This window comes from Mytilus edulis, chromosome 5, assembly GCF_963676685.1.
Source record: "Mytilus edulis chromosome 5, xbMytEdul2.2, whole genome shotgun sequence".
Lineage (NCBI taxonomy): Eukaryota > Metazoa > Mollusca > Bivalvia > Mytilida > Mytilidae > Mytilus > Mytilus edulis.
In genome coordinates this window covers 90,428,953-90,443,002 of record NC_092348.1, presented here as the reverse complement: position 1 = coordinate 90,443,002, position 14,050 = coordinate 90,428,953, and the positions used below count along the sequence as shown (strand labels likewise).

Genomic DNA, 14,050 nt, shown 5'->3' with positions numbered 1-14,050 from the left:
TAATCTTTCGTTAATGAATGATAAGCTCAGCCTTAATAATTTCTGTACTTGTTGATTCAAACCTTCTCATAGGAAAAAAACATTTTGAAATTATTGATGCTGAGTTCACATGTAATTCAAATTCAATTGGCAGTAACTAATTCAAATTTGAAACTTTAATGTCCTAATGTCAATTCTAATTAGAATTACAATGCGTGTCAAATGCTCTTAACTGTCCAAACGACGTTAACTTTTAATTCGTATTAGCAAAAGCGTATTTCTATTGTGAATAGGCTAATTCGAATTAAAAAAGAAGAGTGTGTGAACGTGATTATTAAGGATGTACACCTCTGAGGAGCCAAAAATTTCTAGAATTAAACTTTTTTTCTTAACCTGATTTTTAGGTTTATAAGACTGTAACAAAATAATTGGTGAAGAAAAAATCATATGGTGGTGCACTTCTTTTTTTGCTACGGCCCTTTGAAAATGCCCAATTTTGATGATTTTCCCATTTTTCATTGATTTTTACCTATTTTTGGGCTATTATCATGAAAACAATTACAGTTCCACAATTAAACTTTTTCTCATACTTTCTATAAAGATGAAGTGGACCAATTTGAATAAATTTAACATACAAAAACTATAGGTAGGTGTTAATATAAGAAAGTTTTATCATATTTTGACGCTTTTTTGTGTAAAATTTACCAAGCTGTCAATTTTGTATTTTTGTGATTTTTCTCAGTTTTAAGAACAAAATGCATATTATTTCAACCTTTTTGTTATAAATGAATGAAAAAAGACATATCTAAGAAATTTGAAAAGACCAAAATGATATGGGATGTTCATGATTCTTGTAAAATCATATTTTGTATCCCTCACCCATTTTCTCAAAATTTTGGCTAAAAATACTGACTTGATTGGTCGTAAAATTTGAAAACTGGATTACGCAAAAACCATTCACTGTAAATACACAATTTTTTCACAGATTTATGTTTGCTTATAATATTTTTAAAATTCATTGATATTTTCCACTTCTATCACATGTTTTGGAAATAATTCAAGAACGAGATTTCAACGAGACTGAACGAGACTGAAAAGTCAGAAGAATACATCCTTAAGCGATTTGGATTCACATTCTATTCGAATTAAACGTACATGTGAACGATTCATGACAACTTCAGATCAATATTTACCGTATCAGTATAATGTAATAAGATGTTCAAGACATGTATAGAAATAAACGAAAGCAAGCAAAGTTTTCATTTTTCTGAAATTCTTCCACAAGATGATTTTAATGATGCATAAATTAACTTCTGGACCATGACTTGTAGAGAAGCTTGTTTCCTGTAAATTCAGGTTTTATTCGACTAAATTTGGTAAAAACTGTTGATTTTTTATCCATTGCAATTTTCTATACTTAGTTTTTTTTTGTCGACAATTTAAAATAACAAAAATATATGATGTCAAATTAAAATTTAGACAACTACACAGTTTTACAACAAATCTAGTGAAAATTCAACTAGATGTAAATATATAAGAATAGTATCATCATGGTCTTGCAAATTGGTAAAGGTAATATTCATATTAAGATCTGTTTCAGTTTGTTATTTGAAAAGAGCTTTGAGATGGGGGGTTATTTAAAGTTATTTTCATACAATTTTGTTTTCTTGCATTAATCCTAAGGTTTCTGGTGTAATGATATTGTGACAGGGGTATTGCCTATTTTTAACAGTACTATGCTATGTACAGTGAGGAGTTGTAAAATTCAAATATAAACTTTACAAAAGATTTATTAGTTTAACAATAACTTGTTCATGTTGAGTTAATTAAGGTCATTATAAACATGGTACTGTGCATATGGACCTATAATAATACTGATATATAATAAAAAATACAAGTTGTAAATATTATCCCTCAAAGGCCTCATAGTTGTGTTAACCAGGTCTATAAATAGATCTTGAAAAACCTATAATCATACCATTTGTTTACCTGAATTTTTTGTTAACCAGAAAATGCTAGATTTAAATTGTACCTGTTGTAAAACTTTAAACATTTCGTTGGACAAATTAAGTTTTTAAGCATATATAACCATCATTGATATACATCAAATAAAATAATATTTTCTATTATGAAAAAGGATGTATTGATTTCTAAAATTGTGGACAATGGGTTCAGAAAAGAATAGTTCAGTACATGCTGTAAATCACTGTCTTCAAAACCTTTGTTAGTATGATTTCAAGAAATGAATAGAATAACAAGAATGGCAACACAAAATTAAGAAATAATCTTTCGTTAATGAATGATAAGCTCAGCCTTAATAATTTCTGTACTTGTTGATTCAAACCTTCTCATAGGAAAAAAACATTTTGAAATTATTGATGCTGAGTTCACATGTAATTCAAATTCGATTGGCAGTAACTAATTCGAATTCGAAACTTTAACGTCCTAATGTCAATTCTAATTAGAATTACAATGCGTGTCAAATGCTCTTAACTGTCCAAACGATGTTAACTTTTAATTCGTATTAGCAAAAGCGTATTTCTATTGCGAATAGGCTAATTCGAATTAAAAAAGAAGAGTGTGTGAACGTGATTATTAAGCGATTTGGATTCACATTCTATTCGAATTAAACGTACATGTGAACGATTCATGACAACTTCAGATCAATATTTACCGTATCAGTATAATGTAATAAGATGTTCAAGACATGTATAGAAATAAACGAAAGCAAGCAAAGTTTTCATTTTTCTGAAATTCTTCCACAAGATGATTTTAATGATGCATAAATTAACTTCTGGACCATGACTTGTAGAGAAGCTTGTTTCCTGTAAATTCAGGTTTTATTCGACTAAATTTGGTAAAAACTGTTGATTTTTTATCCATTGCAATTTTCCATACTTAGTTTTTTTTTGTCGACAATTTAAAATAACAAATATATATGATGTCAAATTAAAATTTAGACAACTACACAGTTTTACAACAAATCTAGTGAAAATTCAACTAGAAGTAAATATATAAGAATAGTATCATCATGGTCTTGCAATTTGGTAAAGGTAATATTCATATTAAGATCTGTTTCAGTTTGTTATTTGAAAAGAGCTTTGAGATGGGGGGTTATTTAAAGTTGTTTTCATACAATTTTGTTTTCTTGCATTAATCCTAAGGTTTCTGGTGTAATGATATTGTGACAGGGGTATTGCCTATTTTTAACAGTACTATGCTATGTACAGTGAGGAGTTGTAAAATTCAAATATAAACTTTACAAAAGATTTATTAGTTTAACAATAACTTGTTCATGTTGAGTTAATTAAGGTCATTATAAACATGGTACTGTGCATATGGACCTATAATAATACTGATAAATAATAAAAAATACAAGTTGTAAATATTATCCCTCAACGGCCTCATAGTTGTGTTAACCAGTCTATAAATAGATCTTGAAAAACCTATAATCATACCATTTGTTTACCTGAATTTTGTGTTAACCAGAAAATGCTAGATTTAAATTGTACCTGTTGTAAAACTTTAAACATTTCGTTGGACAAATTAAGTTTTTAAGCATATATAACCATCATTGATATACATCAAATAAAATAATATTTTCTATTATGAAAAAGGATGTATTCATTTCTAAAATTGTGGACAATGGGTTCAGAAAAGAATAGTTCAGTACATGCTGTAAATCACTGTCTTCAAAACCTTTGTTAGTATGATTTCAAGAAATGAATAGAATAACAAGAATGGCAACACAAAATTAAGAAATAATCTTTCGTTAATGAATGATAAGCTCAGCCTTAATAATTTCTGTACTTGTTGATTCAAACCTTCTCATAGGAAAAAAACATTTTGAAATTATTGATGCTGAGTTCACATGTAATTCAAATTCAATTGGCAGTAACTAATTCGAATTCGAAACTTTAACGTCCTAATGTCAATTCTAATTAGAATTACAATGCGTGTCAAATGCTCTTAACTGTCCAAACGATGTTAACTTTTAATTCGTATTAGCAAAAGCGTATTTCTATTGCGAATAGGCTAATTCGAATTAAAAAAGAAGAGTGTGTGAACGTGATTATTAAGCGATTTGGATTCACATTCTATTCGAATTAAACGTACATGTGAACGATTCATGACAACTTCAGATCAATATTTACCGTATCAGTATAATGTAATAAGATGTTCAAGACATGTATAGAAATAAACGAAAGCAAGCAAAGTTTTCATTTTTCTGAAATTCTTCCACAAGATGATTTTAATGATGCATAAATTAACTTCTGGACCATGACTTGTAGAGAAGCTTGTTTCCTGTAAATTCAGGTTTTATTCGACTAAATTTGGTAAAAACTGTTGATTTTTTATCCATTGCAATTTTCTATACTTAGTTTTTTTTTGTCGACAATTTAAAATAACAAAAATATATGATGTCAAATTAAAATTTAGACAACTACACAGTTTTACAACAAATCTAGTGAAAATTCAACTAGAAGTAAATATATAAGAATAGTATCATCATGGTCTTGCAAATTGGTAAAGGTAATATTCATATTAAGATCTGTTTCAGTTTGTTATTTGAAAAGAGCTTTGAGATGGGGGGGTTATTTAAAGTTGTTTTCATACAATTTTGTTTTCTTGCATTAATCCTAAGGTTTCTGGTGTAATGATATTGTGACAGGGGTATTGCCTATTTTTAACAGTACTATCATGACTATGCTATGTACAGTGAGGAGTTGTAAAATTCAAATATAAACTTTACAAAAGATTTATTAGTTTAACAATAACTTGTTCATGTTGAGTTAATTAAGGTCATTATAAACATGGTACTGTGCATATGGACCTATAATAATACTGATATATAATAAAAAATACAAGTTGTAAATATTATCCCTCAACGGCCTCATAGTTGTGTTAACCAGTCTATAAATAGATCTTGAAAAACCTATAATCATACCATTTGTTTACCTGAATTTTGTGTTAACCAGAAAATGCTAGATTTAAATTGTACCTGTTGTAAAACTTTAAACATTTCGTTGGACAAATTAAGTTTTTAAGCATATATAACCATCATTGATATACATCAAATAAAATAATATTTTCTATTATGAAAAAGGATGTATTCATTTCTAAAATTGTGGACAATGGGTTCAGAAAAGAATAGTTCAGTACATGCTGTAAATCACTGTCTTCAAAACCTTTGTTAGTATGATTTCAAGAAATGAATAGAATAACAAGAATGGCAACACAAAATTAAGAAATAATCTTTCGTTAATGAATAATAAGCTCGATCAGCCTAAACAATTTCTGTATTTGTTCAATTAAAACATCTCAAGAGGAAAACCTCATGTAGAAATTATTGACAACTTCAGATTTAGTCAATATTTACTTTATCAATATAATGTAATAAGATGTTCAAGACTTGTATAGAAATAAATGAAAGCAAGCAAAGTTTTCATTTTTCTGTAGATTCACTCAACCATGAAATCCATCCACAAGATGATTGTAATGATGCATAAATCATCTTCTGAACCATGACTTTATATAGAGAAGCTTGTTTTCTGTAAATTCAGGTCTTATAAGACTAAATTCGGTAAAAACTTGATTTTTTATCCATTGCAGTTTTCCATACTTATTTATTTTGTGGGCGACAATTTAGAATAACAAAAATATAAGATGTCAATTTAAGATTTAAATAACTACACAGTTTTACCACAAACCTAGTACAAATTCAACTAGGTGTCAATATATAGAGAATAATACATGGTAAAATCCGTATCATATGTCATATCATCCCGAGACATCAATATTTTTTATTAAAAATTGTTTATTATTGTATTTATTTGAGTGTTTTGTATTTTTTATAGTTGCATTTAGTGTGCCAAAAAATATGAAAACTTGACATTCGTGACGTCACATACAATATGAAAACTTGACATTCGTGACGTCACATACAATATGAAAACTTGACGTTCGTGACGTCACATACAATATGAAAACTTGACGTTCGTGACGTCACATACAATATGAAAACTTGACATTCGTGACGTCACATACTAAACAATGATGTCATTCAAAAAATTTACCTATTTTGAGGAAAATTTTTCTTAAGCAAAAAAAAACCAAAACTGACTATGTAAAAAAAAAAAAAAAAAAAAAAAAAAGTAGGGGTGTGATAAAGGGTATGCGATAAAGGGTGTGCATCAAAGTTGCGCGATATGGATTAAACAGCAGGCTATATTTATCACATATGCAAAACTACTGTATTTACTACTAAACATATGATAAATAAGAATATTATCACCATGGTCTTGCAAATTGGTAAAGGTATTAAAACATTCTCTTTCTTTAAATCTGCAAAACTATATTTTCTACATAAAGAAATACCTGTACCATGTCACAGTTGTTTTCCAAGGTTCAATTTATTTGACTTTTTGATTTTGACATCTTTTGAGGGACTTTTTTTCAAATTTTTCATGGAGTTTGGTAGTTTTGTTATTTTACCTCTTTTTACAATCTGACTTGTAGTAAGATAGAGTATGCTCTGTTTTGCAGAGTTACTACCCCCCTTTCCACAAATGAGTGAAGAGAGAAACATGTTAAATATAAATCTATGGACAGACACCACTGTCCCAGATGATACAAGGCTCCTTAAAGGTATCACAATATGCTTTATTTGTTTAGTTTAATTGTTTTCAGTTAAACTTCATTGAATAATAATCATTTGTTTACATGAGAATGACACCCTTTATGCATTTAACTTAAAAATGTATTAGTGGAACTTCATGGAAAAATTGTTTGAACTGAGGAACAACTCAATGTCAGCAATTCAATCCACTCCAGAAAATGAAATACATTGAAATCTTGTGAAAATTATTCAGAATTCCACTGTTTCTAAACAAATTACAAAAACCATTATTATCTACTCTTATGCATCCATTCATATCTGGGTTTTTTTTCAGTTCCAGGTATCATGGGAGTAAACCTTGGTAAAAACAAAACCTCGTCTTATCCCGTGGAGGACTATGTACAAGGTGTGAGAAAGTTTGGTAAAGTTGCTGACTACCTTGTCATAAACATATCTAGTCCTAATACTCCAGGGTTACGAGCTATGCAAGGGAAAGATATGTTAGATACGCTGTTAGAAAAAGTAAGTATTGGTAACATTATTTAATTTAATTTTACACCAGTTCATTTCCATGAAGAAAACCAAAATTAAGGAATTTTCCCAACCATACAATGATGTATAAATAAGATTGCAATGTTTCATGTCTTTCTTCACCCTACCAAATATCTTATATGTTGTCTATAAAATGAAGAATGGAAATGTAGAATATGCCAAAGAGACAACAACCCGACCAAAGAGCAGACAACAGCCGAAGGCCACCAATGGGTCTTCATCACAGCGAGAAATAACGCATCCAGGGGTTGTCCTCAGCTAGCCCCCAACTAAAATTGTGTACTAGTTCAGTGAAAATGGATGTTGCAGTAAACCCTAAAACATATAAATAAACTAAAATTAAAAAACATACAAGACTAATAACATGTTTTGTGAGATCTCAACTTTGCCCTATACCTTAGCCAATGTTTGCATTTAAAATAAAAAACATTTTCTTACAAGTTTTAAAGTCATATGAAACGAGTTACTGGTGAAAAATAATGTTTATCCAATTCTTGAACTAATGCATGTATATATCATAAACTTAGTCTTCTGTGCATGATTTTATCATATTTTACACAAACATATTGTATAATCGTAAAATTTTTTTCTCAATGTCTGTTATGATGTGAAAATATGGTAGCTCATTACTTGTCGTGTTTTGAAACCAAGGTTTACCGATTGTAAACAATCAACAAAGAAGCACAGATATTGAGCATGTGTTTAACATGTACAATCAGATAATTGTTTATTTCAGTGACAGATCCATGCGTATTGCGATCACAGGATTTTTAAGAGAAGGGTCGTGCTAAGGTCACTTTGCATACCAAAAATATGTTGGCGAATTGCTTCCCTGAAAGCAAGCAATTAAAAAAAGTAAACTTCTTCTAAATGTGGACAAATTAAAGAATTTTCTTCAGAAAAAAGTACATGTTCATAAACTTAATAATGAAAACTATCGATTTGGTTATAAAAGACATGTGCATCATTTTTTTCTAATTTGAGGTTTCATATGACTTTAATGATTTTATTAGGGTTGAATGACCATTTTGAAAATTGAAATTGAAATCGTTTTACCTATCACCAAAATTGTACCCAACATTATGATTCCAACTAATGCCTTAGAATAATCTATAGTATTAGATGGACCAGGTTACCTGAGTATACAAAGTTTAAGTCCTTCAACCATTTATAGTATGATGAGTCATTTTAAATGAACATACAATCATTGTTTGTTTTGTTTATTTTCAGGTATTATCAGAGAGAGATCATATACGAGGTAGAAAGCCACCATTGTTAGTAAAAATAGCTCCAGATTTAACAGATCAAGATAAAAAAGATATTGCTGAAGTTGTTTTAAATAGAAAGGTAAAACTCAGGTCAAATTAACTTTTGGCAAAAGTAGGAATTATTCAAAATACTAAAGATTTTCTTATCCTAGGCATTGATTACCTTAGAGTTATGTATATGGACTTTGTGTACCACTATACAACTCTTTGCAATTGTTTTACTTTTCATAATTGATCTCAGTGTGTTACTATCCATACCTTATACAGTGTATCTTTTTTTTCATCATTTGAGTGGAGATAAATGTTTGGGTTATCTTTCTTTGTATGATAGGTTTCTGTGTTTATATATAAAAATAAGAAGATGTGGTACGAATGCTGATGCCAGGTTACAATGTGGTAACAATTATAGGTCAAAGTATAGCCTTTATTCTCAATTTTAGACATAGAGCCAAGTTAGTTAAAGCATAGTTAACATTACCCAGACATAACATGTGAATATTTCACAGTAGTTATCATTTCTACTCGTTATCAATGTGTAAATATTGGATAACCTTGTTTACTGCCGATGGCTAATGTGAGCTGGATCTGGCTGTCATTGCTGCTCAGAACTTTGTTTTGATACATGGGACAATTAGATATATGTGCCCCTAATTTGGCAATTATTATGCTCCACCTAGGGGATTTATGTTTTTGGGTCTGTGCGTCTATTCATTCAATAGTCTGTCCTGCTTCATGTTTAAGATTTTGTCAAAGTAGTTTTTAATTAGGTTTAAGTCTAATCAACTTGAAACTTAGTTCACATGTTCCCCAAAGTAGAGTTTTGAACCTAATTTCACTGTCCACTGAACACGGGAATTGATAGTGCCCACTTCAGGTTAAAGGTTTTAAATTTGGTCAAGGTAACTTTTGATGAAGTTGAAGTCGAATCAACTTAAAACTTAGTACACATTTCTCTATCATATGATCTTTCCAATTTTTATGCCAAATTAGAGTTTTGATCCCAATTTTACTCTCCACTGCACATAGAAAATGATATTGTGCGTGGGGCAACCATGTACTATGGACACATTCTTGTTTATTTAAAATTCATAATATGATGGAATTTAAATAATATTCTAGTTCAAACACCTGGTTGGGTATTATTCAATTTAATAATGGTCTACATACAAACTGCTATAAAAGTGTGAGATTAAACATTACACTGTATTACAGGCATCTCTTTGAGCATTTTTTAAATGACCTTAAAACGACCCTTCAACTTCTCAGAAAATGATTTTTTTTTCTATTCAAATAACACATTTTCTGTAAAAAAAATAAAATCATAAATTGCTATCAATGTGTTGAATATGATAACTTCTGAGTTGTTTTGTTGAATAGTGAGAAAAAATAATTTTCTGATGTGAAGCATACACATGAAAATTTTGATAATTACATGGAGCAGTACTTAATTATTAGTAATATCTGGGAACAGTTTATATGTTCCTAGTTATACTACAGAGAGTTTAAACATCCCATTGTAATACACTCTTGGTGTATTTACAGGAATCTCTTGGCGGGTTAATTATTAGTAATACTACAGTGAGTTTAAATTTCCCATTGTAAATTACACTCTTGGTGTGTTTACAGGAATCTCTTGGCGGGTTAATTATTAGTAATACCACAGTGAGTTTAAACATCCCATTGTAATACACTCTTGGTGTATTTACAGGAATCTCTTGGTGGGTTAATTATTAGTAATACTACAGTGAGTTTAAACATCCCATTGTAATACACTCTTGGTATATTTACAGGAATCTCTTGGTGGGTTAATTATTAGTAATACTACAGTGAGTTTAAACATCCCATTGTAATACACTCTTGGTGTATTTACAGGAATCTCTTGGTGGGTTAATTATTAGTAATACTACAGTTAGTTTAAACATCCCATTGTAATACACTCTTGGTATATTTACAGGAATCTCTTGGTGGGTTAATTATTTGTAATACTACAGTGAGTTTAAACATCCCATTGTAATACACTCTTGGTGTATTTACAGGAATCTCTTGGTGGGTTAATTATTAGTAATACTACAGTGAGTTTAAACATCCCATTGTAATACACTCTTGGTATATTTACAGGAATCTCTTGGCGGGTTAATTATTAGTAATACTACAGTGAGTTTAAACATCCCATTGTAATACACTCTTGATGTATTTACAGGAATCTCTTGGTGGGTTAATTATTAGTAATACTACAGTGAGTTTAAACATCCCATTGTAATACACTCTTGGTATATTTACAGGAATCTCTTGGTGGGTTAATTATTAGTAATACTACAGTGAGTTTAAACATCCCATTGTAATACACTCTTGGTATATTTACAGGAATCTCTTGGTGGGTTAATCATAAGTAATACTACAGTGAGTCGACCAGACTCATTAAAAAGTCCTTACAAAGATGAAGTTGGAGGCTTAAGTGGAGAACCATTAAAAGATCTTTCTACTAAAACTATATCTGATATGTACAGGTTAACAGAAGGTAGGTTAATCATCAATATCAAACAGTTAACAACATATTTAAAACTTAAAACAACACTTTGAGAATCTCTTTTATACTTTTCCCTAAATATCAGGAATGCAAAAAATAAAAGAAAATAAAGTATATATAAATACTTAAGAAACTATATGACCAAGACCAAAAGTGACCTAAACAAAATAATAAAAACCAAACAAAATTAGAGATGGCATTTTAGTTCCTTGAACAATTCCAAATTTATCAAGTGTTGAGGTAAGTATTTATTTTTCAAATATACTAATCAACATTATGACTATAAAGGGGAAATACACTGCTTCATGGGATTAACAGAAACTAGTGCAATTAAACATAATCAAACATTTAGAAAAGAAGATGTGGTATGATTGCCAATGAGACAGCTCTCCACAAGACACCAAATGACATAGAAGTTAACAACTATATATCACCATACAACATTTAAAAATTAGCAAAACCTATACATCAAAGTCAACTATAAAAGGCCACATTATCTATTTTAGGGATATATAATTTTAATGATTATTTGATATTTTATATTTCAGGAAAAGTAGCAATTATAGGAGTAGGAGGCATTGGTTCTGGTGAAGATGCTTATGATAAAATCAAAGAAGGTGCTTCATTAGTCCAGTTATATACAGCATTGATTTACCAGGGTCCACCTGTAATAGGGAAAATTAATAGGGAATTATCAGAATTATTAATGTAAGTATATATTTGAATTATTATGAATTTCAGCTGGAAATTTGCTTAGTTATAACTTAATGTGACCATTCTGGTGGCAAAGGTAATTTTCGTTAGTGAAGCATTAATATTTAGATATTTAATTTTCTTAAAGTGTATTTTTTAAAACTCTCTTTCAGCTGATAATTTCAGCTTTACATGTAAGTCTCTTTTAACATCCGGTACAAGTTACAATGTGGACTTTGAGATAACTTGAACAGTCATGTTACAAAGTCTAAATCATAAGAATCTGTTATATTTTACCTTCTCTAATTTTTAATTGATTTACCCTTTTCATGACCTGTCGATTATTTTTTGTTCAATCCATGTGTGTTTTGTTTGATCTAAGTTCTTCATTGGTTAAAATTTGATTATGGGTCAAACTTTCTTGCTTTCCACTGTGACGTGATAGAAAGAAGACCATGCCTGATGACATCACATGGAAAGAACACATCTGTTTGCAGGTTGTTCGAAAAGAAAGATTAAGATTGTCTGCATATTGTCTAAAAAACAGATTCCACCACCAAATCAAGTGGATAATTTGTATCACACTCAATGCAGTGGTAAAATCTATATTTACCAAAGATAACATTCATATGCCATATACCCACAACCGGACAGCTATTTCTAACAGAATACAAATCAATTTAACAGAAACTTACAAAGATCCGCCACCAATAAATTTAAATAATGTGGACAAAAATAGACAAGCAACCACTCTAGAGTTTCCACAAGGGGCAGACACATTAACATGTATGGGTGGTCTTGTGCTGTTTTCTGACATTCTCATATCCTTTCTTCATACTATTAACATTAAATGTATTGATAATTTTGTTCATTGGTAAATATGTACTACCAAAATTGCACACAATTAAACCTGATTTTGTCCATTTGAACATGATGATCAGATAAGATATAATTGGTCGTTTTATCTGACCATTTGAACCAGTGTCCTTTCATTATAAACATAATCATAATTCTTGTTATATTTATCATTACAGTAAGGATGGTTATAAAAGCATTACAGAGGCAGTCGGAGCCAATCATAAAACAAAATCATGACGAAGGAAAATCTTAGGAGTAGTTTATAAAATTGGTATCAATTCTGCTGGACAATAATGACAATCAGAAGGTCAACTTCATGGCCAGTATTTCTGTTATGAATTATGTCTGATATAACTTTGCTGCTTGAATATAACAAGAAATGATGTTTATTAGATTGTGGCTATGCTTAAGTTTGACATTTTAGAAGATGATTTTGAAAGAAGTCCTCATTCTGTATAACTTTGTATTTCATAATTCCATAATCCCCAAATTTTTTGAGATTTTTAAGGTTTTGGAAATGTTTGATTTATTTGTTAAATAGCTATTGAAAACTATATATTAGGCAGGTATAACAAATAACTATAATTATTCATATTGATATAAGTCAAATTCTTCAGTATAATTCAGTATAATTGGTCTTTATAGTTTTGAGTGAGAAGACATAATTTTGTATTTTTCATAAACCTTTTTGACACCCAAGTTCTAAACAAAAATTCTTCACACATTTTTTTGGACAAACTAAAATATAATTACTTTCACATTTCTGCAATTCTAGTTAAGCTTTGGGACTTTGACCTGAGAATATGGTATCTTTTAGTTTTGTCATCCGCATTTAGTAAAGAATCTGATATAAGGGGGAGGGGTAAAAAGGTTAAAACATTGGGAATATTGCTGTCTCCTTTTCTACCAACTTATAGTTTTATGTAGTATGGAAATCAAATGATGTATCTTGCCTGTAATTGTAACTATCAGTGTATGTAAAGAAGCTTCATTTGTTTACATTGAATATTATAAGTATGTAACACTATTTATAAAGGTTCATCCATACAGCTGTTTGTTATGATTCATTCTGTGAATGAAAAATAATATAGAAGGTACAACACATATGTTACCATGTGTATACATACTGATACTGATCAATAAGTATGTACTATTACAAAACAAGTTATCCTTTATAATAAATTGATAAATTTCTGATCATTTTGTTTATGATACATTCTTCCTCCAGTTTCCAAGAAGCAGGTTCTTGTGTATATTTATCCAAATATATTTCTATATCGTGGTTTTTAGATCGTAAGAACCACTACTGTTATCTTACTTGGGTTTGAACTGACACGTAATTTACCATATAATTTTTCATAAGTTATCGGACAGGGAAAGGACAATTATTTTTGTGTTTATCTGCATGTATACTATGATTAATATACTATTTTATCATATACTTAGCATTGATATGATAGCTTTTGCATATGTGTAATGAGCGGAAGTACACAAGCCATAATTTCCCACTTGGGCTGATAACCCATATCAGAGGCATCTCGTGCACAAAACCCA

At 29.7% G+C, this 14,050-nt stretch overlaps 1 protein-coding gene across 2 annotated transcripts in view; it reads left to right on the top strand.

Annotated features, from left to right (window-relative positions):
- Positions 1 to 13,694, top strand: part of LOC139524790 (dihydroorotate dehydrogenase (quinone), mitochondrial-like) — a 36,589-nt gene extending 22,895 nt beyond the window's left edge. Inside the window, exons 5-10 of one of the 2 annotated variants that reach the window (XM_071319871.1) lie at positions 6,526 to 6,627; positions 6,933 to 7,120; positions 8,381 to 8,497; positions 10,783 to 10,936; positions 11,494 to 11,653; positions 12,673 to 13,694. In XM_071319871.1, coding sequence (XP_071175972.1) covers positions 6,526 to 6,627; positions 6,933 to 7,120; positions 8,381 to 8,497; positions 10,783 to 10,936; positions 11,494 to 11,653; positions 12,673 to 12,733 — 782 coding nt within the window. In that variant the 3' untranslated portion in view covers positions 12,734 to 13,694. The remainder of the gene's footprint in view (positions 1 to 6,525; positions 6,628 to 6,932; positions 7,121 to 8,380; positions 8,498 to 10,782; positions 10,937 to 11,493; positions 11,654 to 12,672) is intronic. The other variant, XM_071319872.1, reaches the window with a different exon arrangement.
- Positions 13,695 to 14,050: the final 356 nt, after the last annotated feature.